The sequence below is a fragment of the Tyto alba genome, unplaced genomic scaffold (genome assembly GCF_018691265.1).
Source record: "Tyto alba isolate M040663 unplaced genomic scaffold, T.alba_DEE_v4.0 Super-Scaffold_18, whole genome shotgun sequence".
NCBI lineage: Eukaryota > Metazoa > Chordata > Aves > Strigiformes > Tytonidae > Tyto > Tyto alba.
In genome coordinates this window covers 9,235,177-9,261,035 of record NW_024881280.1, presented here as the reverse complement: position 1 = coordinate 9,261,035, position 25,859 = coordinate 9,235,177, and the positions used below count along the sequence as shown (strand labels likewise).

The 25,859-nt window shown below is 41.8% G+C and overlaps 2 protein-coding genes across 3 annotated transcripts in view; one reads left to right on the top strand and one right to left on the bottom strand.

Annotated features, from left to right (window-relative positions):
* Nucleotides 1-1,104: 1,104 nt before the first annotated feature.
* LOC104357434 (photoreceptor outer segment membrane glycoprotein 2) lies at nucleotides 1,105-25,673 on the bottom strand. The gene is made up of 5 exons (XM_042790851.1): nucleotides 25,589-25,673; nucleotides 15,154-15,404; nucleotides 9,813-10,476; nucleotides 4,691-4,937; nucleotides 1,105-3,211 (listed from the first exon to the last, which is right to left on the bottom strand). The coding sequence occupies exons 3-5, from the start codon at nucleotides 10,391-10,393 to the stop codon at nucleotides 2,951-2,953; spliced, it is 1,089 nt and encodes a 362-aa protein (XP_042646785.1). The 5' UTR covers nucleotides 10,394-10,476; nucleotides 15,154-15,404; nucleotides 25,589-25,673; the 3' UTR covers nucleotides 1,105-2,950.
* TTBK2 (tau tubulin kinase 2) overlaps nucleotides 24,818-25,859 on the top strand; it is a 103,843-nt gene continuing 102,801 nt past the window's right edge. The window contains exon 1 of one of the 2 annotated variants that reach the window (XM_042790846.1): nucleotides 24,818-25,187. The gene's annotated coding sequence lies outside the window, so the exon portion shown is untranslated. Of the gene's footprint in view, nucleotides 25,188-25,645; nucleotides 25,754-25,859 lie in introns of those variants that run through there. The other variant, XM_042790845.1, reaches the window with a different exon arrangement.

The window sequence follows — 25,859 nt, the reverse complement described above, 5'->3', positions numbered from 1 at the left end:
ACTTAATGGCTGGATAATAGAATATTCAGTTTTGGTAAGTGAAAATTAATGCAGCTATGCAAAAACTAACATCTTGCAATAAATAGACTAGACTATTTCAGTTGCAGGGGACCTGCAACGATCATCCAGTCCAACTGCCTGACCACTTTGGGCCTGGCCAAGTCAAAGCACGTTATTAAGGGCATTGTCCAAATGCCTCTTAAACACTGACAGGCTTGGGCCATCGACCTCCTCTCTAGGAAGCCTGTGCCAGTGTCTGACCACCCTCTCGGTAAGGAAATGCTTCCTGACGTCCAGTCTGAACCTCCCCTGGTGCAGCTCTGAGCCATTCCCACGCGTGCTGGCACTGGGTCCCAGGGAGAAGAGCTCGGCACCCCCCTCTCCACGTCCCCTCCTCGGGCAGCTGCAGAGAGCCATGAGGTCTCCCCTCGGCCTCCTTTTCTCCAAGCTAGAGGAGCCCAAAGGGCTCATCTGCTCCTCACGGGACGTGCCTTCCAGCCCCCTCGCCCGCTTTGTTTCCCTCCTCTGGACACGCTCAAGGCCCGTCACACCCTCCTTAACTCGTGGGGCCCAGCCCTGCAGACAGGGCTCCAGGCGAGGCCGCCCCACCGCCGAGCACCGCGGGATGGTCACCGCTGGTGTCGGGCTGGCCGTGCTGGGTTTGCCCAGCCCAGGATGGGGTTTGCCCTCTGGGGCACGCGGCTGCCCCACGCTCAGCCTGCGGCCCACCAGCACCCCCAGATACGTTCGTAGCAAAGAATTTCTTAGTATTTTATGGATTGTTCTGTGAAAAAGTTATTTCAATGGTCAGAAACAGTCGAAAGGGGAATCAATAGGAATTCTTAGGAAAAGGACAGAAGATCTATTCAGTGCATGATGTCTTCAGCTCTACACAGTGTTGTTTGTTTAAAATTAATAAATGGAAGAGTGATGGAAATTATCAAAGGTGTGAAACAACTTCTACAGAAAAAAAGGTTAAATATCAACTTCTTCAGCTTGGAAAGATAGGAGCAAGAGACATTATGGTAGAGGACTGTAAAATCAGGAATGAATAAATAATAATATAATAAAATCTGGGAATAAATAAGAACTGACCATCGGCTACATCTTACAGCAAGAATTAGGGGATACCTGATTAAGCTGTCAGGGAGTCAACAAGCAAAGAGAAGCAGTTTTCCAAACAATGCAGAATTGAATTGTGAGAAATTAAAATCTGAAGTCCATTGTTGTAAGTGGTTTGGGTATCATAAACATGAACAGGCTTAAAAAAACTACTATCCAAATCCACAGCTAAAAATGTCCACTGCGATTTATTAAAACACAGTGGTACAAATACCCACTTTGTCATACCCAAACTGCTGTTCCCTGGAAGTTGGGAGGCTTTGTCAGGGCAAGAACTATTTCTTAATGGTCTTGTCTCTAATGTGCCTTTTGTAAAACATCTGCTACAGTCTACTATTGCAGACAGACCCCATCTGTCCATTTTTATTTTTAACATACTTATGTATAGGCCTAAAATTTTAAGCAGTGAAGCAATTGCATTTGAAATTATGATCGTGCATATAGTCTGCTTGAATTACAGTACAGATTTTTACATCACACACTTCATTTACAATATATTGTTACAGTATAATTCTTGCTTATTCTAATGTTACAGAAAACGACGTTGTTTAGACAGGTAAAGGAATTTTTACTGTTATTTTTACACCATTTCAAAAGCAGGAATAGTTCTGCTTTGAATATCCCAGTGACAGAACTTTTACTTGATTATACACAAAGAATGCACAAGCTGTCCAAAGTTATATTCAAACTATGTGTTACTCAGAACAGTAACAAGTGAAGTATTTTATTTGATCTTTTATCATCTATATTGGTATCTTTTTCCTGCCTACTATTAATGATGAGTTACAGTCTTAGGGCCCCCTGTCGTGGGTGTAGCAGGCTTTCACTCCGTGTATTGACGCTGTCCCTGAGCGCTGTGCTAGGAATGTGATGGGAGCTCTGTCAGTCTACATTTGCCTTCAGTGGTTCCATATAATCCCTGATCTTCCAGCTGCTAGATCTATGTAAGTACTTTTGAAATTAGAAGCTTTTAAATGTCAGGATCATCAGCATTTGTTTTATGGGATGTTTATGTTTTTAAACTTGGGCTATCACATGCTACTTTGAATTTTAAATATCCTGGCATGAGGTGTCTGTTAGTTTTCTTGAGCAGAAAACTCCTTCCAGCAGTACCCATTGACTTCCAGGGAGGTATGGCAGCTGGCTTTCTCTAAACTATGGAGGAGGAGAAACAAAGAGATACTTCAGACTATTTGGGAAAGAAAAAAAAAAAAAAAAAAATTAGTTAAATACATTATGCTAACTTTCATTGCCTTCAGCTCAATTTCACCTAGCTCATAGGCTCTTTTCGAAGGGCTGCAATATATGTATAATTGGGCTAGAATTTCCCCTGTCCTAATCTGGACTAACAGAGTTTTCATTTCACAGCTTTTATCTTTTTTTAAAGAATCATTTTGTCCACTGTAATAATTTCTTTTGGGATTTCTATAGATGTAAAGGCAGTAATGACAAACTTTGTTGGTATAAAGTAGACCAATCTGTATGTTAGTAGATGTAGACCTATCCTATCTGGAACATTTTTTTGTGCATAGTGATTATTCTGATGCATTCAGACCATGACAGAAGTATTTAAGCAAGGGAGAGAAAGTGGGGAAAATTCCAAAAGTTTGTTTTGTGCAGTGTTGAAAGTCAGGGATTTCACAAGGACGAGTGACAATACATCCAGCAAAAGAAACATCATTATTATTGGAGCTGTCACCAGTCTGTGGTTTGTTCAGTTATTTGTTTTCCTACTCATTTTTTCCCACCAGTGGAAAATCTGGTAACTGTAAGACTGTAATGTATCGAAGCTACACTTGTGATGTCATTTCTTTGGAGACTCGCCTAGCTAGACTGGGATAGATTTTGCTTTACTCTGGGTTTTGCCACAGTTTGTGTTTTGAACATTGATGTTGGGGTTGTTCATGCCCGAGACAGTGGAGATCTGGTTGGCTTTGCCAAGGTTCTTGATGATACTGATCTTGTATTTGGCAGTTTCCACAAAGCTGTTTTCTAGTAGCCAACCGTCCGATTCACCCTCCAGATCTCCTAGCAGAAGGACATTCTTCATTGCTGTTTGTAGGTACCGAACACCAGTAAGTACAGAGAGCTGTAAAAAACAGTTAATGGTTAAAGAGAGGGTTTAAACTACAGCCTCAATCCTACCACTAAATCAGCTTTCTGACTTATTTACAGGCCTGATAATTAATATTGAGTAAAGCAGACAAATTCTTTATCCCAGCAGTATATCTAACTGCTCTCTCAATTAATTACATTTTTTAGAAAGAAAAATACCAGGGAGAGATTGATTGATTGTCTCTCCGTTCTTCAGGTAGCATTCCCATGTGCATGTTGTTAGCACATAAATCCCTAGAATTACTCAGGAACATTGCAGCCCTGGAGACTACAAGTAACTGATGTAGCATGGATGGTCAGTTAATGGAACCAGTTAATCAGTCACTGGGAAAAAAAAAAAAATTAATTGTAGTCTGTTAATTTCTATGGATTTTTTTCCACTGACCTTAGTTAAATCAGTGTTTTCTCCAAGGAGTTTAATCATTCATATGTAAGCCATATCTCAAACCCAGGACAGTGTCCTATGTGCCCATGTGTTAAAATTAAGAAGGATGATCTATAGTAGAGCCTCAAGTGTATGTTTAGGAAAAAGCCCCAGTTTCACAGTTCTGTTGGAATGGAGATCAGCGTGCCCCATCTGTCAGCATTTAAGGGAGCACAGAGAGCAGGCTCACTGCTTTTTCATGGGCTGCCACAGGCCTGTTCTTTCTGACACCACCACCCCATCCAGCATTGCTCGAGGACTGCTGTCAACTATTTTAATTATAGTGATAATATTTATGCAATAGAGCAATAATCAGAAAACTAAAACTTGTTAAAAAGGGAAGAAAACCGTATTTTAGCCTATGCCATTGGGGGGGTCCTTTACCTCTGGATGACAACATCCAGACAACTTTCTTGACAGATGCCAGCAGCAAGACTGCTTCTTGGCAGGTGTGTATGCTTGCCTGCAATATACTTAATTTGGTTGCATAATACACAGTCTAAGCTACAACTACAAAGGTATGTCATGTTTGCAAGTACTGCCTATATGGTAAAGCTGTGTAATATAAAAAGGAGGCTTTGAGATATTAATATTTATGCTCAATTTTTACTATAAATAAAATTAATGTTTTCAGCCAAAGGCCTGCTCACATTTTGTATATTGTTAAAACTGACTTAAAACAATCCTCAGACCTTCTCACTAATTTCCTTGCAGTCATGTCACTGCATGTATCACCCTGTATCTGGTCCCATAAATCCTTCAGGGAAGGGAATATGCCATAGTATATTGGAAAACTTCTGTAAATATACAGAACTATATACATCATATCTAATAGTTCTCATCTTCATTGAGATTTGCTTCTGCTCTGGGGACTTCGAGAAAGTTGTCTGTACTAATGGGAGTTCTGCAACATTCTTGAAGTGCTTGTGGACTTTATATTAGATACTAGGGCACTTCTCATATGTTACACATCCTGGAGAGCAGGAAGACTCCGATAAATCTGACACAGACCATTTTTATGAGACTTACCTCAAAGAACCAAATAAGCAATGCTGCAATACCAACAGATCTCATAATAGCTGTGTAGTACTCCAGCAAAGCCTCTCGGCACCCCTTCACCCAGATATTGAGCTCCTCGGTCAGAAAATCGTAGTGGTAGTGAGCGCTGTTGTTTGTCAGCTGGTACTGGATGCAGGGCCGCGGGGAGCTTGGGTTGCAGCAGCTGAAGGGCACTCCATCCACCAAGAACTTCCCGTCAACGTTGCTCTTCAGACGGCTGCAACAGGACAAAGTTTGGGTATTACAAATCTGGTCTCAGAAGCATAGTGCCTGTGGTTTTTATAAAAGGATATAACGCAAGTGTGCTGTGATGTAGGCCTCTCCAATGTAACAAAAGGAAAATGGGAATATATTTTCAACTGGAAAAGTTGCTTACTGTGGGAAAACTAAATTTTTCATTTGCTGCATTTAAGTGTGGTATTGGCACAGTATCTCGTGTGGTTCTTGGTACTGTGTGTGCAAGATGTGGATTTAGTGTTCACAGAGATGTTGCCCTTTTAGGTACCTTTGCACTGAAAATAAACAAGTCCAGAAATTGTCTATAGTATCTTGGTGGAACTCTGATGGAAGTTATGACCCTAGAAATCCTGTGGTTCACTATTTCTGGATTGATTTTCAAGACAAGAACAACTTTGCATGCCACGGGAGCCACTGGAAATTGTCCTCTGGCATTTCATCATTGTACCCATGTGCGACAGCTGGTTCGGCATATGTTTTGAGACTAATTCACAAGGGAGTTTCTACTTCTTGTAACTATACTTTTTGTAACTTTTGTAACTATTTGTATTTATTGCTAAAAATTACTCCTTTTCCTCCTTTATAAGATCAGGAGAAAAACAAGTGGGAAAAGGAGAAAGATAAAGAAATAGGAGGGAGGAAAAAAAAATGATAGGGTGGAAAGAGAAAAGTCTCAAATTAATCAAGAGTTTCTGGAACAGTTAAATGAATGCTTGACATCCATTTTCCTTGTATTACCTGCTCTTGAGCTAGTGCATCCTTGTAAGGATTTCTGTTTCTAAGCAAGGTCTCCAGAGAAATAGATTTTCCAGAAACTGGATAGTATGTAAGATGCTGAGAGATGGTCTTACACTTTGGGGAAGTAGCCCCTAAGGATGTATCTATTTTCGTGCTCATTGCAAATGTCTTATATCCTGAGACAGCCCTGCAGGTGAGAACTGTGGCTTGTTTAATGAAGTCCATGCCCTTTAGCCTTTGTTATGTACCCAGAATAATTGGGAGACAACTTTATCTTAGCTATCCAGCTTTCACCATTTGCTAATTGTAGAATTTTTAATATTTTCCAAAACTTATCCTCATATATTAACGTTTATAGATCATATTTTCCTGTTCCACTACAGATGATCTAAATTAAAGGGAAGGAAGTCATCGCAAGAAACTCATCAGGTGAACAGAAGCAGCAGAAACTCTGTGGTCCAGTGTTCTTCTGGCATTTTGGGACTAAATACGTCCTTCAAAAGAAACATGAGCTACTAGGAAGCTCAGTATTTGTGGCTGTGCTGGGACGGCAGAATAATTCTCTTTACTTTATTACTGTGGACCTGCTAAAAACATCCTTTTTTCTTTCTTTCTTTCTTTCTTTCTGGGATTGGTGGTGTGTTTTGCCTAACATTCCATCAAAAATGTCTTCCTCAAAGATATTTCCAAGTCAGTCAGGAAGTTCATTTGACATTTTCCACCTATGAGTGGGCTAGGCATGAATTCCTCTCCATTTTAAACTCTAGCTCTTCACTTTGTCACCATCATGTTCCTGGTAATGGCAATAGAATTAAACCAATGCAAAAGAACGCAGGTAATCTCCTGAAACCAGACTTAAGTGTGCAAGCAGTATAACGGGCATTGGCAAAACCATGCACTGGGAGGGAAACAAGAAGGGGAGCCAGAGAAGTGCCAAATGGAAGGCTGCAATGTGGGAGGAGAAAAGGAGCCTCACAGAGGGAGGAGAAGGCGGCTGGCACATTGCAAAAGGGAAGCTTTTGCTTGGGCCAGTGTACTGGGTTTGCATGCCAAGGTTTTGGGAGTGGGGGGTTACAGGGCTGGCTTCTGTGAGGAGCTGCTCAAAGCTTCCCTCGTGTCCGACAGAGCTGATGCAGCTGACTCGAAGAAGCACCTGCTGCTGGCCAAGGCCGAGCCCATCAGCGACAGTGGTAGCACCTCTGGGATACCTGTTTAAGAAGTGGGGAAAATCCCTGCACAACAGCAACTGCAGCCAGAGAGAGGAGCGAGAATATGTGAGAGCAACAACCCTGCAGCCACCCAGGTCAGTGAAGGAGGAGGGGAGGAGGTGCTCCAGGCCCGGGGGCAGAGGTTCCCCTGCAGCCCCTGGTGAAGGCCCTGGTGAGGTGGGCCGTGCCCTGCACCCATGGAGGTCCACAGTGGAGCATATCTCCACCTGCGGCCCATGGAGGACCCCACGCCAGAGCAGGGGGGTACCCCAAGGAGGCTGTGAGCTAGTGGGAAGCCCTCGCTGGAGCAGGCTCCTGGCAGGAGGTCCCGTGGAGAGAGGAGCCCATGCTGGAGCAGGTTTGCTGGCAGGACTTGTGACTCTGTGGAAGGGACCCACGCTGGAGCAGTTTGTGGAGGACTGTCTGCTGTGGACCCCACACTGGAGCTGAGCAAGAGTGTGAGGAGTCCTCCCCCTGAGGAGGAAGGAGCAGCAGAGACAGTGGGTGATGAACTGACCGCAGCACCCATTCCCAGTCCCCCTGTGCCACTGGGAGAGAGGAGGTAGAGACATTGGGAGTAAAGATAAGCCCGGGAAGAAGGGAGGGGTGAGGGCAGGTGTTTTAAGATTTGGTTTTATTTCTCATTATCCTACTCTGATTTGATTGGTAATAGATTAAGCTAATTTCCCCAAGTTGAGTTTGGTTTGCCCATGACGGTAATTGTTGAGTGAACTCCCTGTCCTTATCTTGACCCATAGGCTTTTTCTTATATTTTCTCTCCCCTGTCCAGCTGAGGAGGGGAGTGACAGAGCAGCTTTGGTGAGTGCCTGGCATCCAGCCCAGGTCAACCCACTCCAGCCAGCAAAATGCCCTATATATTTCAGTGACATGACCCAAATACAGTACATCATCTAAAATGATTAAAATACAACCTCTTAAACTAGGTCTTAAGCTTTTCTTTTGATTCCAGGCATCAATTTATTTATTTTTTTTTTTCTTCCTGCCATATTATAAAAGGACTCTTCTTTCTACTGCCAACAATAGCAGTTTCCAGGCTTGGGTTGTGTCCTCCTGTCATTGTGTTTCCTCTACCAGTGGCAAATTAAAGAATGATGTATCTTGGTACTGTTAGAAGGAGCAAGACATTCACTGCTATTTGTCATTGCAATTCAAAGTTGTTATGGTATTGTAAAGCAATAGTTGCTTTTGAGGCTATTAAAGGTTTTTACCCAACCAAAATAATGATAGGACTGTACCGCTGTAACCTCCCTCATCCTCCTGCTGTTCCCTTTGAGTCTCCATTCCTTGTCACATTGTGGTGTTGACAATGGAGATAGAGAAGAGGATTATGTAGGCGAAAAGTTTAGTTTTGCAAGGGTTACATGTGACTTGACAGTATATCAGTTCTCACCTGCTTTGTCTGTTATCTACCAAGTACTAACTGACATACAGTACAATATGAAACCAAGAAAAATATTTGGTTCCTTCTCCATCCTTTCTGAACCTTATCAGCTGGACTTTGCTTCCAGTGGTTTCATATCGAATGTTTTACTGCCAGTTTTTTGGAAATCATAGTATAACTTGGTTATACAGCACCAACTTGGAGTCTAGCAATCAAGATGGAAGTAGCCAATTTATATGCAGTAAAAGAAATTCTGCAGTGTAATTACTTCCCTCAGACACATTTAACTGGCATCTGCCTACATAGGGCAAAAATTAACTGACAGTATATTTTCACAATAATGGCAGAGCACAGGTGACCCTACAGAAGAAAATGGTGTTTAGCTAAGCCTCTCAGTAAAACATTGCTGTTTCAGCATGTTCTGCACAGAAATAGAAGGCAGTATCCTTTTATCCTCACAATAAGACACTACTCTCAAGTTCCTGTGGACTGTCTTTGTTGTCATGTCACTTTTCAGTGTAGAACCAGGGTTTAAAACACCTCTTGTGTCAGTCTGCTTTGTGTCACTGTTGCTTTCCAACTTCTCTCTTGAGACCACTTGTTCTAAAGCTTTATTTCCACCGCCAAGTGCTGTACGCATGTTGATGCCCTCTTGTCCATATTCTCGTAGGTCCTGTCCTCCGTTATATTTGCAGCTCTGTACATATGCTTTGCTATAATGGCAGTTTTAACTTGCAGATTCTGTGAAAATAAGATCTCTGGCCTCCCTTCCTCTGGCTTTATTGTCACTGATTTTTGAGTTCAACAAAACAGAACACTTGACAAATGCCAGTCAAGATTTTTGTGTTTATCTTTCCAAGGAATATATAGCTACTACGCTCTCATCAGTAAAGACTTTTTTTTCAGCTTTGGAAGAATTATTATGTATTGGATTGACTACTGTTAAAAATCTTTTTACTGTTACCTTTTCTATTGTCTGTAAGAATTACCAGACTTCTTTCTGAGCATCTAACTTCACAATTGCTACATCATATGAAGCACCACTGTCACCAACAAAAAATTTCAAGGGTTTTTCTCCTCCTTTTTTATGCAGAGCACATGGTGTTGGCAGTTTCTCACATGTGAACATACAGATTTGAACCTGGGTTTGCAAAGTCTAATATCTTGAAGGAGAAAGATTTTTCAGTGTTTGGGGTTGATTGTGCAATGTATTGCTAGCACAATCCTTTTTTTTTTTGTTCCATTATCATCTCACTATAATTGAAATTTTGAAGTACTTAATTCACCACATTAAAAGAGGAAAAATACATCTTTGCTTGCTTAGCATCCCTAAAAAGTTAACAAATGGCAACTTTTGATCGTGCATGTAGTTAGTATCTTTTGTGAGTAATGTGCTCATTCTACAGTTTTTTGATTAAGAGACAACGGTCCAGTAAAAACTAGTATCTACTTTGCCTTCTTGAATGAGTTCTTCTAGAATTTTTTGTTATGATCAGTAAATACTTACTCCAGAACTTCTTTGGAAGCCATATTCAGATAACGAGCAGATACCCACTGAATTTCAAACCAGTCTCTAAAGCCATTGTTTCCACAGCATTTGAATCCAATTTGTAACATATCCACTGTTTTCTTTAAGAAACATCGTCCAGGTATGTCCGTGTCCTTATAGAACTTAATAGCATCTCTCAGTCCCAGATAGAGAGACTCTTCCAGCTCACTCCTCATGGTATAGCACATGAGAGCACCCACCAGGATGCAGAAGGTAAAACAGAAGGTACATACGATGTATGGGAGCATAACTAGTTTCCATCGAGAGAACTTGTTGGCATCTGGGCAGTCATAGCAGATTTTGCCACCCAGAAAGTTGATGATACATGCTATGACCCCTACGGAGATCAGCATGTTGGGGACAGAGTTAACGTCCCCTCTTGCCATCACTTCATTGCGCTTCTTGATCTCTATTTTCAGAAAGAGTCCAAGACTGAAGAGAATGATCCCGCTTACTACAGAAACCCAGTTAAGGACCCATAAGATCTGAGCCAATTTGTCCCTCTTAGTTTTGGTGAATTTTACTTTGAGGACAGCCATAGTCAGATCAGTGTTAAGAAGTGCAGGTCAAGGAAAGCTCATAAGCTCATTAGGAGCATGTATCCAAGGCATGCAGTAGAAATCTGAAGGAGAGAGAGAGAAAGAGAGAGAGAGAGATTACTGTCTGTTTGATGAGGTATTTATAGAGGCTACAGAAATCTTCCTGTACAGCCTCACACACTCTGAGTCCTGCCAAAGGAGTGCCCCAGTGAAATTTATTGCTTAAATATCATACAACGTGAATCAGTTAAAAAAAAAAAAATTCTAAGGACTGACTAGAGTAATTAAAAACAAGCTAACAGTAGAACCAATGAACTCTGGATTCCTATGGATTTTTGGCAAGAGCAATTTTCTGTGCAGATTTACTGATGTCTAGAAGTGAGATGATCTGTTGTCTTTCCCTCCAGAAGACTCACAATGCCTTTTCCTTCTACTTATTACTCGTATTTATAATTCTTAGTTTACTGTGCCATGGTCAGATTTGCATTCAGAAGTTGAACAAGCTGTACAAGCAAGCAGATATATACAGCATAATCACATAAGCCTTTTTTCCATATGGAAAACAAATATAAAAATAGCATCAGAAATACAGTATCGTATGGGGATTTTTAGTCATTTCATCTATTATGTGCAGGAAAACATGATTTTGCATGAAAAGCTGTTTTATTCCTACACTTATACTAAGATATGATCACTTTGGCAAAAACTGCATGAGGAACTGACTGTGGATATCCACAGACACAAGATGTTCAACAAATAGGTAAACTATCAATGACCATGTCAGTTTTCTAGAAAATATTATCAAAATTTTATTAAGTGCTATGACCTGAATATATTACGGGTGAACAAACTATCTTCCACTGCATTTTCCACTTGATCTGGCATAAAAGCACTACCATTTTTGTGTGATGTAACATATCACCCTGCACAAAAAAAGCAGAACATCTTCACACCTAAAGAAAAAAATCAGCAGTTTAAGATGCTCTATTTCTTTCTCTACATCATTGCCCTTCCTTCCTTTCTGAAAGTTTTTATTAAAAATCAGTTTCTGGAATATCATGATGTATTAAATGTGGCCTATTTAATCCTTAGGGAATCACCATTAAGCCTAACCTCTGTTCCTGCAGCTGAAGTTGCTTGTTCTTTCCTTTTGTCCTGAGAATTGTGACACTCACACCTTATTCCAGCCCTCCTACCACCTGCAGACTGGATTTCTTTTCAAGTCCCCCATATTCCAGTCAGAATCCTAAACTTCATTCCTGGTTGCACTTTTTGCAATAACCTTGACTTGTTCATTGTCCATTGGAGCTGCTTCCATTCTCCTGTCTGAAGGAGGCTCTGCAGCCCAAGGGACACCACAGTATTTTTTTGAAGGGGAAGCATTTGAAAAGTGGCAGGAAACTACTCATGTGTCTAGTAACTTATATCTTGTATATTTTATTAGCTTGTTTTTGATACACCTAATATTATGTTATTAACAGTCCTTTAATAACTTGCCCGTGTGATCTACAGACTCTTCTATTTTTTTCTCCTATGATCACAACGATGGACATAAAATATATTCAGAGAGACTCCCCTCCACCCCGAGTTTCAAATCTGATATTTCAGAGTTTCACAGGTAAAGGAGGACTCTGTGTTTCAAGATCTGGGTTCTTTCCCCCAGCTATTAGTAGATCTAAGAAAAGATACCACCTTTCCCAGCACTTTTAACCTTGCTTCTCTGCAACACTACTAATAACTTCTCCTTTGCATCTCTCCAGTTATATCAGAGGCAGAAAGCTGCTATTAACACCCAAGATCTAAAACCTGTTAGAGGTGGAGACATTGTGTTTTTGGTGTATGTGATGGGGATGTAGAACTATGCTGCAGTACCTTGGGATCAAACCATGAACTTTTACCCTTCTTCAGTGCTTCCATTGCTTTGTGTTTGCCTTTCCTCAACACATACAAGATATAGGGAGTTGTTCTATCTCTCTTTCCTCCTCAGAAAGCCTGCTCTCACCATGGTCTTGTACTAAATCAGTAATTTTCATGAGTGATTTTATACTATACAACTATGTATTTATATGATTATACAGTCATCTAATTCCACTAACACAGTAGCATTTATAAACAGTAAAACATAGTCATATAAATTTGGGGCAAATAGAGAAGTATAAGCAGCATTATTCTTCTATAATATTTTTAAGCTAGTGGACTCTACTATTTGACTTCATCTGAATAAAACTTGTGTCAGCTAAAACAGCATGAAAACCACCTCCAGACAAGCTGTACAGGAGTAGGGCTACTCCTAGCCACCACAGGATCCACAGCTGCAATGAAGTGTAACATTGGGTAAGCAGATTGTTGTACAGTTTAAAAATGTAATGGTACCCCAGCATCTTCATCTGTGCATGTCGGAAGGAATCAATTCTATTTGTACAGGCGAGGAATAAGTTGTTCCATTCATATTAGGATATGGTTAGATATCTTCATGCATTTGAGTATTAAAACATTTTAATGCCTGTGAGATCTAATTCATTCATGTTGCATTTATTTTCATTTACAGGGGAAACTAATTCCCCTCAAAACTATTCATGTCTGTGTATCTTTTGTACAATACACAGAATAGTGTGCAAAATGCACAGTATTTTTCCTCAGTGTTCTTACTTCCAAAGGTGTTGAGGCCAGCAGCTCTCTGACTTTAAAAACAGGGTCCTAATTTTAATGATTGTTATGACTGTTTATCAGCTAGGTTTGAATATTGATTGTGACCATGTTGTGATAATCATATTGATTATCATGACAAAATACTGGTTATTGATAGACAGCTCTGTACAAACAAGTCCAGAGAACAGTCATTTTTAAAATGACAACTCTTCTTGCTTCTAAAACCATTCTTTTACAGTATTCTTCAGACCTCATTTAAAAGGATCGTGCTCTGCTGGCACAAAATTAAGCTGACAGCCTGTCTGCTAAGCCTGGAGGCAGTGCCTTTGTTGCTTCACCTGTTCAGCAGTTCATGACATGAACTTAAATAGCTGTAGATGGCTGCAGCAAATAGGCTTATTTGCCCCCGATACTCAAGTCTCTGAGCTCACAATAGAGAGAATCTGCTGTGAAATTTCCTAACTGCTGGTATGCAGTTCATTTCAACCGCCAGCCTATATGACCACATCACTCACCATACATTTCTATGAAATACATGGATGTATTTGCAAAATGCCTCTAAACTGTTAGGCACACGTATAGTTACAGTGTCACTGAGAACACCCTACTTGCCAAGCATCTTTTGCTTTACCATTTGAACAAAAGTTGTAAACAGTTCTATCTTTACTTAAAATTCATCTACTCAAGAGGCATTGTTGATTTTGGAAGATGTGAATTTGAGACTTTCTGTCGTATGCTAGTCATAAAGAAATTTGAAGCTAAATTCCATAATCAAGGACACATTCAATCTTGTGTAGCTATTCTGATATTGCACCCTCCCCCTTTTCCGATGCCTAAATTTAAAAAAAATATTGTGCAAGAGCAATTCTCCTAGTAAGTCTTTGCCTCCAGTAATTATCATGTGGTATTTCCAGCTGTCTTGGTGCAATTTTAGTATTCTTATAAGACCAGATTTCATGGAATATTCACATTCATCTAACAGAGGTACCCACACCACAGTCCTCCAGCACTGTAAGATCTGCTATTTGGTACGAGCCACACTGCCAGAGGAGAGGATGGGGATGTCTGGTGGTTGTAAGGCAGTGACCACTCATCGACTGACCCTGGATGCCACTGATACACCTGGCATTGCACAAAGGATCTCTGGGACAACTGTGGTTCTCCTGAAATTTTGAGTGCATCGAGTCTGGGACAGAAGAACAACTTACCTTCTCTGTTCCTGTATTCCCAGCTTCTACATGGATATTTCTCCTGAGATTAGTTTTTCCTATGTTAACAGTTTACCAAATTTATTTTAGATAATGAGAATAATCTCTTTCCATCATAATGAATTTTGTAAATACACCGTAACTTCATTCTTTCCCTAACTGTTCAATGAAGTAGTGAATGTATTTATTAGCGTAAAATGTGTTGTAACGCGCATACTGCTGCATAGTAGCATTTTTTGAGCATCATGAAGAAAGTTCTTCCAGCTGAAAGAACTGAAGTGCAGTTATGAGCTAGAAGCGTCATTGCCTTGCTCTGCAATATGTATCTGTTCTTCTCCAAGTGATATTTGGAAGTAAGCTACTGTAAAACCACAAACGTTCCTGGTAGTTCAGTGGAACTCACATCTCTGTCAAAGATCTTAGATACACACTTCACCATTGCACAGGAGCCACTCCAGAGTTATGAAGCATATACACACATTTTTTTCCCACCTATGGGGGAGAAAGCTGGATTTTATTGTGTAAAGCAAGAAATATTTCCTTCAACAGAAGCAGCCCAATAAATGTGGAAATCTCTTCTGTATTATTGATGCTGTTCTCAAGCTTTTCTTGTCTATCTCACTTGAAACACAGCTTCCATCAGCATACGGTAGCTTTTTGCTTCCAAGATGCCACCTACCTGTTCTTTTGCTATCAATTTCCCCTAACTACATAGAACAAGACATAGCACAGCTGTTTATTTGTTTATAACATTTACTTATTAGATACAAATTGTCCAAAGAAATCTGGTTTGCAATTTTGTCATAAACAAACCGTATCTTATCTTACCCATTTCACTAAAATCTGCCATTTTAGCTAAACACACATTCCTATCTGTGACTTACTGTAAAAGAAACCACTCACCTGCTTCAGAGGACTGAACAGGATCTCAAAACTGGTAACTTGCTGAGTACAGGGGAGAAAAAGTCCTGGATCAGGCATCCCAAGGAAGACTGTAGTACTGATTTCCTGATGTCTGCATAGTTCTTGTCTTTACACTGCCTCACCAGTGGAGATGGAGAAAAAGACTTCGACTCTCCAGCCCATGCTAATCTCTCATCTCTAATCGTAGCTAAGAGATTTATTTCAAGGTTCTTATGCCACCAGATTGATTCCTGCAAAACAGGCCAATTAACTGAGTGTGCACTGAGATCTCACCAACAAAATGGATTTATAGGAACTTCTTTTACCTTTTTACCCCCCAGAGGTTTGAGCTAGTAAGCATCAGAGACTGTTCTTCAGTACCTGCAATGTCTTTGTGAGTTCTTAATTTGTTCTTAACAATAAATATAGGTGAAAGAGAGAGAAGAATGAGAATAATGAAACTTTGTGCTTCTGCGGGAAGGGAAAATCTATCTTAGGAAATCATCATTTACATTCACTATTATGTGCTTTATCCATCATTCCGTATTTTGTTGCTTTGGACGAAATTGTCTGTCCTCTTGTGTATTGACTGTGACTGTCTATTCAAGTAACCAAGAGCAATTGGATCATCCTGTGTGACTCTCAGTAGGTTCTGGTTTGGGAAGCCTTCCAGGTTCAAGAACAATCTAGTAGACTCTTAGAAGCTTTATCCCAAGCCAGAAGCGAAAGCGTCTTGTTCTCTGGCATTTCTGAGCCCAGCATGTGGCCATTTGTGGGATGGACATGGCTGGGTTGAACTGGCAACCGTAACGGCAACAAGCTGAGCCTGCAGCAGTGCTTGATCAAGTTAGCGGTGATGTTAGTACCAGAACTGAATCGATAAGCAGGTCCAGGTTTGGTTTATCGGGTCCACAGTACATCAGCACAGCTCTGAGAGTTCAGTGAGCACACAGGGCTGACTGCAGGGGACCCTGCACCAGGGATTGTAATGCATGTGAATATTGTCAGAAGCATGAACTGTCCTCTCCCAGCTAATGATGAGCAATAAACCGATACCATGATATTACTGTGACTCTAACTCTGTTGTTGTCTGGGAATACGCCTGCTTATCTCATTTATGGTCTCGTGTTTTCATAAAGATAGATACCCCTCTGCATGCATCAGTATTATTACACTTATTATCAGTGAAAGTTGAAAGATTAGTTATCGGTGCAACTCAGTCTGTCAAAATCCCAAGTAAAGCAGAGACTGGAATATCAAACTACAATGTTCTAGGAAGAGAAAACAATTAAGACTTCTTCACTTGCCAGAAATCATTCCATACATTACTGCGTGCAAGAGGGAAGCTCTTGATTTCCAGTATCACTCTGTGCCTCCACAGGGTGAAGAACCCCAAGGACATGTCCCAACAGGATGAAGTCTTACAGTGAAATTCTCTCCCTTTACAGTTCTTCTGATACAATCAAACTCATAACTAATGTTTGTGCTGGAAGGTCTGCCCAAAAATGCATCGTCTAGTACCATAGAGCAAACTTATACAGAGGCACTTCTTGACATGTGGGGAGTCCCTGGAGCCATACAGGCTCAATGTGCCTTTTGCTGGCAACTTCAGTTCAGAAAAATATTATGTACCATACCCTTTTAAAGAAAATATCTGAAGTGGGGCTTCCAGCTTTCTATCTTGCTTATGGGCTGATGTACAGCATATCCAGGAAACTTCCGAGCAAGAGCATATGTGATACATCTGGGACCTGTTGGACCTGTTGCCTATGGGCCACACAAATGCTTGCATATGATCAAATATGCCGCAACTGCATTGAATTAGTCCTACGTCCATGGATCATTCATGCTTTGGACTTGCACAAGTGCACTAATGTACACATTTGCCTGGGATTTTTGAGCTATTGCTCTGGCTGGGATGTGATATATTAGAAATCCTAAAGAAATCTCTGGAGTCCTTTTCTGTGCCCAAAGGAAGTTCACATGTGAAAACCCTCCACATCTGTGGAAGTCCAGACTTATGTTATCCCTGAGCATTAGAAAATATTATTGCCTCAGTTACCTACTATTAGAAAAATGCACCTTCCTTGTTGCTTTGCAATATATACCTAGTACTTGCATGCACGGAAGAAAGCAAGCAGAAGATGGCAGTGCTGCTGTATGTAGTTTTTTTCTACAATGCAAAGAACCTTTCTTTTGTTTGTGTTAGAGAGATTAAAGGTCACTCACACAGCTAGTGGAAGCTCAGGAATGCATCACAGTAAGAAGTAACTTCAATCCAATCTTGATGCAATTAGAGGTAAATGCTACCTGTATTTTTTTGTTCCGTCTCATACTGGGAAATTGTTTCAGCTGCAAAGTTAATATGAAAAGTTGAATTATTCAGAAATCAGTTCTGTTTTATGGTAATCTATAACTAACCACGATGCACTTTCTTACAGACCTGCTGGGAAACCTGGACACCAAGACCATAATGATAGAGTAGCATTTTGTAACTCAGCAGGAGTGGTTGTACCTGTGGGTCTGTCATCTATCACCCAGTGGTGTAAAAAGAAAACACACACTTTCCTGCCAGCAGTGAAGATTGCTGTGCTGTGGCTTTGGATCTGAAAGAGGTAAATTTAATAAATGTTTGGCCAATTACCTATCTGTTTAGTACCATTCATATATAAGTCCACGAGCAAGGACAGACGTGTTATGAATTAGCATAATTAAATAGCTATTTGGGATGATGCATGCTGCAAAATTTAATTTTTACACCTAGTTTCCAAAAGTTAATGTTTTATTTTTATATTTGGATAGCTTTCCTTTTCATCTTGTATTTAATGTAAATGATAACTAATTACAAGAGATTTTGGAGTAATGTACTAAAGCTGGAGGCTCTTGGTAAGGCTGACACAAGCAGGTACCATACAACTTTTCTTTAACACGTCAGCGCTTCAGAGGGAGAGTCCATATTCAGGAAGAGATCCACTGATATGTGTTAATGGGGAGAGGGTATGGGAAAGGGAGTGCAGACCATCTGCTTTTTTTGGCTTTTGTAAAGTTGTGAACCACATTGTAAATACTGAGACGCCTAAGTTATTAGGCAAATAGAAGCAATTGGGTTTTTGCAGATTATTCATCTCTCAATTACATTTTTGAACTTTCGGGAAGGAAGTATAGCAGTATCTAGGTGATTATGGTTGCTTTAGTTAGATGAAGATACCTAAGCTAAATCACAGTTCTTAACGGAATTGCAGAGTTGGCAAGAGGGAACGTCAAAACTCAAAGGCAAAAGGTAATGGGGATGGACAGTACTTTAAAAGAATCCAGTTTGTACATTAGATTGCCAAAAAGCTTATTGCAAGCTAAGTCAATTCTACATTTTTACAACTACAGCTGTACTCTGTACTACAGTTGTACCAGAAAACCCGCTGTACTATGTTCCATGCAAAATACAAATACTGTAACTGTAGCTCATTTAATTGCCTGAAGAACATCACATATTCAACAAATCAGAAAAAGAAGTATTGTCATTTTCATTTTTTCAGACATTTAAAGGTTATAACAACATGGATGCTGGAGCCTGTCTCAGGCAAAAAGGAAATTAGAGCAGACTTGCATGAACTGCACTGCACATGTACTGCTAGTCTTTGGGGCTCATGTATATTCTGGGAAACAAACATGCAGGTATCTGTCAAGTTGGCTCTGATTTCAATCCATAGGAGCTGTACTGCCCATAACCTCTGAGTCATCCACTCCTGACTCATGGTGAGTCATTACAAATGGAAAACTAAGGCACAGAAATAGTGTATTCACCTTAAAATCTGACCAGCAGTCTATGGTAAAGCTGGAAAGTGAACCTGTATTTTAAATTGTTTGATAAGCTAAAGTTTCCATCTTGGCTCTAACTTTTTTATTAAGACTACAATCCATTTTTATGACCTTATTCGTAATCAGACCTGCAGCAATCCTGCTTTTCATCTTCATAACTTCTTCACTATGGATCGTACCATCACAAGCCAGTCATCTGAAAGCTTTTTGCAGAATGGAATTACACACGTATTATGAGGGCTCCCTCCCAACAAAATTCCCCTTATATAATGAGGTAAAATTTCCTTTTTCTATTCCATATCTCATAGCATCAATACTTTGGTGCACTATACTGCCAATTGACCCTTCTTCCCCTAGCAAAGTAGTTAAACATACACCCTCACATTTCTTCTTGAAGAGACCTCCTATAGACCTTCTATACTAATCAGGAAGTCTCCCTGTTCTCAACTTATTATAAACCCGATTCTGATGCTGTTTTTCACCCTCTGGACACCATTTGAACTGAGCTATATTACTCAGAGCATCTTTTAGTGAATCTGAGATTCTTTTAGAAAGAAAAGAGACAGTTTAAAAAAAAAAAATAAAAAAACCTCATTGAGTTTCTGAAGCTGTCAAATAGACAAAAAACAGCACCTAGACACGGTGCTCTTAGAACTCTTCTGAAAAAGATCCAAGATCCCTCTGTCCCTTCAGCGGTGACTTCATGCTTATTAACACTTTGTATCTAGAAATCATGATATATGAAAAAAAAGACTGAAGGAACTCGGTTTTCTTAGTGTAGAGAAGACTGATGGTGAGAGGTAAAAATAGTGTTCAAGAATTTTACGGTAGTTGCACAGAGGAAGGGAATAAATTCCTTTGGTGATAGGAGAAATAATGGGTGGAATCTTTCTTTTAGTGAGAATAGTGAGAAACAGCCCATGAGAAGGCTTGATTTCCATCAACAGAGTACTTTTAGAAGAGGCTGACAAATACTGTCCAGGAATGTTGTAGGGACAGTTGGTCCTTCCTTGGGAAAAAGGTTGAACTAGATGTCTCAAGGTCTGTGATATTTCATTTGCTATGAACTGGATATCCATTTAAACATTTTACAAAACTTCTTAAGTTCTATCCTGTCTTTGGTCAATACTTTCTTTGCTCATTGATGGACTTTTGCCTGAAATGTGAGCTTATAAAATGCATTTACCTTTCTACTCTTCAGTGAGAGCATTGTTTCCACCTCCATTTATATATTCATTTTTTAGTTACAATTTTCAACAAATTCTAGGATTTGGTGGATGTTCATTTACTGACTAACCAAACCTATGAATTTTACATCTCTTGGGAATGAATACTTGAGAAGTCTGTGCATCTTCTATCTATTCCCTCCCTTTTATTTTTTTCTTTCTTTTTCTCTCTTCTCTTTTCTGAGAGTCATTTGATTTCTGACTCTCCAAAATTTTTTCTGGAGCTTTGTATTCTACTTCTGTGGTCAACTAAGAAGAAACATTATTCAGAACTTCTGAGTCATACAGAAAGAAATAAATAAGCCCAACACCCCAATGTCTATGCAACGACGTACCAGTTAAATTATTTGAAACTAAGGAGTCCATACCTCACAGTGTGAATCATCTACCATACACATTTATTTGAAGAAAATAACAGCAGAGTTCAGGAGGTCTTACACATTGTTCATCATGTCACCCTTCTCCACCAGCAGATATATGAATATGTTTGTGCATAGGTGTGGTTTTTAATTTTTAAAAGAGTCCTTGAAGAAACATTAGATCATTCCTTTCAGACAAGAAACACTGATGAAAATTCTCACACCTTCCTCATCCCACAGGGAAGAAGACTTCTGGGAGAGCAAACTTATTTTTCCATAATTATCCATTATGAAACCTAAGAAAGCTGAAGTTGAAGCACTAGAAGGTTGTGTTCCATCTGCAGACAATCCTGGAAGTTCTGGTCTAGTTCTTTAAACAGGAAAGAAAGATATTAGGAGTTTATATGTGGGTATATTCTCACTCTCTCTTCTAAATAAAAAATCATAAAAGCTAGAGATGTGTCCAGTTGTGTCCAGAAATAGTTTGCTGTCACTTTGGTCTTTACGTGCTTCTTTCTACATTTTTTAAATTCAGACCAGTTCTATTTATTGCCTCATTAGGTGATTTAATACTTATTATTAAATATTGAAGCTATATTAGACATGTAAGAACATATTTACAGGACTCTGAATTATTTTTTACACAGTCAAACTTATCAGCAAATTGTATTGCCATGCACATTCCAGTACAATTGAATTTTTATCTTTGTTTGTTTGTTTGTTCGCAGCTTTCCATAGCAACTACTCAGTTATAATAAAGTTTGGTCAGGTAAGCCTTTGGAATGTGGAGTAAGTTCTGACAGTAATCCTCCAGCTCTCCGACTTCAGAGTTCTGGTCTGCAGTACTTCTCTTTTGTCTCCTTGCAGTCTGCAGCCAAGTTAAACATTTAGGATTGAATTAAGACAACACAGTCTGCTTTACTGATTTACTTTGCACTACCTGAGATATTTAAAAATCTTTAGAACAACTGCAGAGGTGTCCATTTGCAGTGGTTTACAGCTGTTGACTAACTTTGCTAAGTAACTTAATTTTCCCTGTATTTTGGAGATAACAGACTAAAGTTTCTGCTGATATAATCATTCTGACTTCAGAAAAGTTAAACCAGCAGACAGTTGTTTCCAATACTTGTTCTTCTCCATTCCAAGGTGAAATTCACCTCTTGGCAAGATCTGAACCTTTGTTGATGCAAATAATGATTTTCTCCTTCCTGCGATTTTAATAATTTATTTATAAAAGTAACATTTTTCATATAATTTATGATAAAAATGTTAAATTAATTTCAGTGGGTTTCTTGGGAATAATGAAAGCAATGTAATAGTTTCAAGAAGAAATATTTAGGTATAGTGCTTACATGCACAGACAAGTAAAATGTGCATATGAGAATTCATCTTCCAGAGAATATTCATAGCAGGAATAGACTCAGACACCTGCAACAGATCAGAGTGAGAAGCTCTTCTTCTTTCCCCTGTTTTATCTACATAAATACTAGTAAACTAAAATGACCAGACTACTTCACAGTCACATCAGAGTTAGATGTTTATCCATGCTGGCCTGCAGCACTTGAATATGCCTGCAAGAGACTTCTAGTTTTATAGGAGGACCTAGGACGCTGATTATCATTCCATGCAGATTCAGAGGTGGCTCTTCACTCATATATGTTTGATATATTGACTCAAAGGCTGCATGATAAACTCCCATACAGAAAAAAAAAAAAAAAAATATATATATAGTTATATCAGAACACAGGAAATACCCTACAGGGTCGGGCCAGTTATCTACCTGGCCCTCTACTCTGCCTCTAACAGTAGCAAGAATAGATACTATTTAGAGGCGCTTTTTACAGTTAATCCCCCTTTCACTCCCCTTGCATCCAAAACTGTTGTTAATGGGATGTTATGGGATACCAGATGATTACCAGACAAAGCCAGATACAGCAACAAAATACAACTGGTTAAAGGGTATGAACAAGGTTATAGTTACACTGCAAAAAGAGGCACATTTTTACATTGAGATAGCCAATTAGAATGAACGATGTAAAAGGACACAGGATAGTTTTTGGCTCAGGGTAAATTTCCAGGCCCAAATGACATTATGCATCTAAGCTTAACTACCTGTACTACCACAAAAAAGCCACAGTCGCTTGATTCCATATTTACATGAAGACAGAGATTTTAATGTGTTGGATTTGTGTGTGTGTGTGTGTTTGTGGTGGAGATATTCTGCAAGTTTGTCCTGACAGAGGAAACGCTGGTATCTGTTATATTTACCATCATCTTTGAACCAAAAATAGTAGAACAGAAAGCCTTGAAGAACCTCTTGGTATATTTCTGGAGCAGTGAATTAAAAAAGATTAGATCTTTTCTGTAAAGACCTCCTGCACTTAAGTGGAAACAGATTTTCCTTTTGAGAAGACTCAGTTTTACTTTATTTTTTTCTCTGCCTGACTTTTATTTGAACTATTCAGGCTTTGTCTACTAATGAAGAGTTCACGGTAATTTGAAAACTAACAGATCAGTATAACTAAACTGACTGTTGACAAAGGGAAAGGCTATTTGGTCTTTTAAAGATTGCAGTGTACATGCTGACTTACAGCCTGCTAAGAAGACATGCGGTCATGATGGGATTTCCATGATATTGTGCATGACAATGTGGTTATATTAGATAATGAATGAACTTGTGAAGTTACAAAGTGATGAGAGAAACTATGCCCCTTGGATTAACGACGATAAACAGGTAAACAGACAAACCAGATAAACAAGTTTGTTAAGGCCTTTCCATTCTCTTTAATTGAATCAGAAAATTTTTCTGAAGAATTGTACACCTCAGGCAATACGTCAGTTATTTGGGGAACAATAAAGTACTCTTCACTGATGGATTCATATTCATGAGCTCCGCATTACAACTAGCACACAGAAAGGTTTGTTGGCATTACTTAAAATGAAAGGGGGTTAAGACATTCATCTACCTTCAATTATGATTTGGGAGGATAAGTACTGTCTAATTTAGAGCATAAGAAGAGTAGGTATAAGGAGCAGGCCTATCCTAAAATAATTGTCACCTTTTCAATGCCTTTAAGACAGGTTTGGAAGAATATGTAACTCCAGTAGAATATCTTCCATCTGAGAATCTGTACATGTCCATCAAAGGTAAGCAAAACTCACAACTCCACTTTGGAATTGGGGAAAAGATGTACTAATGGGGGGGGGGGGGGCGGAGGGGAAGGAAAAAAAGCAACCCTCTCCACCTATTTCAATCAAGATTGGTTCGTTTCCATTCACAAAATGAACATTTCTTCCTAATACCAGCTTTCTTATTAACTGCTTCAGTTGTTAGTTTGGAGACATTATACACACACGTCTTCTCTCTGTATAGCGGAACACAGGCTCAGCACCGGCGCTCATCCACGCTACGGCTGGTGGGCCACTGCTCGAGGTAGTTCACTTGTCAGTGAGGCCGAAGCTGGCACTGAGCAAGCCACAGCTCCGTGGGCTCCCTGTCAGGTTAGGTGCCCAGCTCCCGCTGCTGGGTAACTCCTTTGTAAACTACCGGAGCCACGATCTCCCTCCTCACAAAGCAGCAGCAGGAGATCCTGTTTTCTAACCTTACTCTTTGACTGCGATCTCCTCGTGACGAAGGAAGAGCGGGCTTACATTCACGCTATCATCATCTCATCCGACAGTAGGGAAAAATCCCTCAGGCGACGCGAGGGAGCGGCCTCCCCCCCTCACGGCCACCCCGCCTCTCCTTCCCCCCGCCCCACCGCGGCGCGGCGGGGCCCGAGCAGCGGCGGGTCCCGGGGCACCCCCACCTCCAGGTGCGGGCAAGCTTCACCGGCGGGGCCCGGGGATGGCGAAGCCCGGGTTGCTGAGGCGGAGACCGGTAGCGCAGCGAGGACGCAGCTCCCCGCCCGCCCTCCTTCCTGGAGCAGAGCGGGCGCTGCAGCGGGGAGCGGCCCTGCGGCGGCGAGCTCAGCCTGGAGCTCCCCGCCCCCAGCCCTTCGGCGGGGAGCGGTGGGTGGCGGCCCCGGCCGGCCCGGCCCCGCGGCGGGGACTACAGCGCCCAGCGCGCCCGGCGAGGGGGGGGGGGGGTGGCCGGTAACGGGGCTCGCCGGCTCCCAACCAACCCCGCACGCAGTGCCCTTTCCCCCAGGCGCCCGCCTCCCCGCTCCTAAATTGATCGCGCCACCAGCCAATCGCCCGGGAGGAATCTCCGCGGCTGTCCAATCGCCGCTGCGGAACGAGAAGGGAAGGGGGGGGGAGGCGGGCGAGGCGCTGGAGGACAGCGGGCTCGGTGGCGCCGCGGCTGAGAGAAGGGTGAGCGAGGGGGAGCCGCGGCCGCGGGTGCCGCAGGGATGGCGGCGGCGAGGGGGTTAACCCCTGAGGGGAGGCCCGCGGGCCCCTCCGGCCCCCGCTGAGCGCTCCTCCGCGCTGCGCGCAGCCGTCACGCCCCTTCCCCCGCGGGCGGGCCGGCGCCGTCCCGGCACTGCAGTCGCCATAGAGACCGCGCTGCACGCCATGGGGCGGAGGCTGGGCCGGGGGGCGCCGCGTTAGCCCATCCCCCGCGGCGGCCGGGCTCCGCAGGGACTCGCCCCGAGGAGCCGCCGCCGCCGCCGCCGCCTCGGCCCCGTTCCAGGTGAGGAGACGCGGCGTTACCCCGGCAGCCGGTGTCTGTCCCCCGGGAAAAGGGGGGCGGGGGGGCCGCGGCCCTCAGGCTCCGGCGGCCGAGCCCCCGGTGGCTGCGGGGGAGCCGCGTCGCGGTTTGTCTCCCCGCGGGAGAAGGAGTTTGAGGGGCGCGGGGGCTCCGCGGGGAGGGGCGTATTGCAGCGCGGGGGGTGCGCAGGCAGGACCCCGGGGGAGGCCCTTTTGGGGGAGTTAAGGTCAGCAGGTCTGGCGGGCTCCGGCAGCCGTCATCGCCGCCCCGGCCTCTATCAAATCAAATTTATCGGCACCAGATTTATTTTTTTTATTTATTTTTTTTTTTTTTTTTTGTCCCTCCCACTTTGCTGCAAGAAGGCAAACGGTACGGGCACTTACGTGTTGTGATGGCGAAACATCCCCCCGCTTTCAAATAGCTGCGGCTGTGCTTCCAGGGCTGAATCGTGGCGTGCGTGTCGCGGACGCGCGTGTGGGCAAGGCGGGCCGGGGCAGCGCGGCCGCCGGGCGCCCGGAGCGCCGGAGCCATTAACAGCAGTTGCATCGGTACGTGAATACAGATCTGCCTGGCTAGGCCGCGGATGCACCCACTACGGTGATAACAGGAAGCATAGGAAGCGCATATGGAAGAAATCGAGTAAACCAGTATTAT

What these genes read in the sequence shown, in the direction of transcription:
- LOC104357434 (XM_042790851.1), bottom strand. Translation starts at nt 10,393, where the DNA reads ATGGCTGTCCTCAAAGTAAAATTCACCAAAACTAAGAGGGACAAATTG. An exon ending in GCTTCCAAAGAAGTTCTGGA is followed by an intron (nt 4,938 to 9,812) that starts GTAAGTATTTAC and finishes GTCCTGTTGCAG; the next exon opens with CCGTCTGAAGAGCAACGTTG. An exon ending in TGCTTATTTGGTTCTTTGAG is followed by an intron (nt 3,212 to 4,690) that starts GTAAGTCTCATA and finishes TGTTTTTTACAG; the next exon opens with CTCTCTGTACTTACTGGTGT.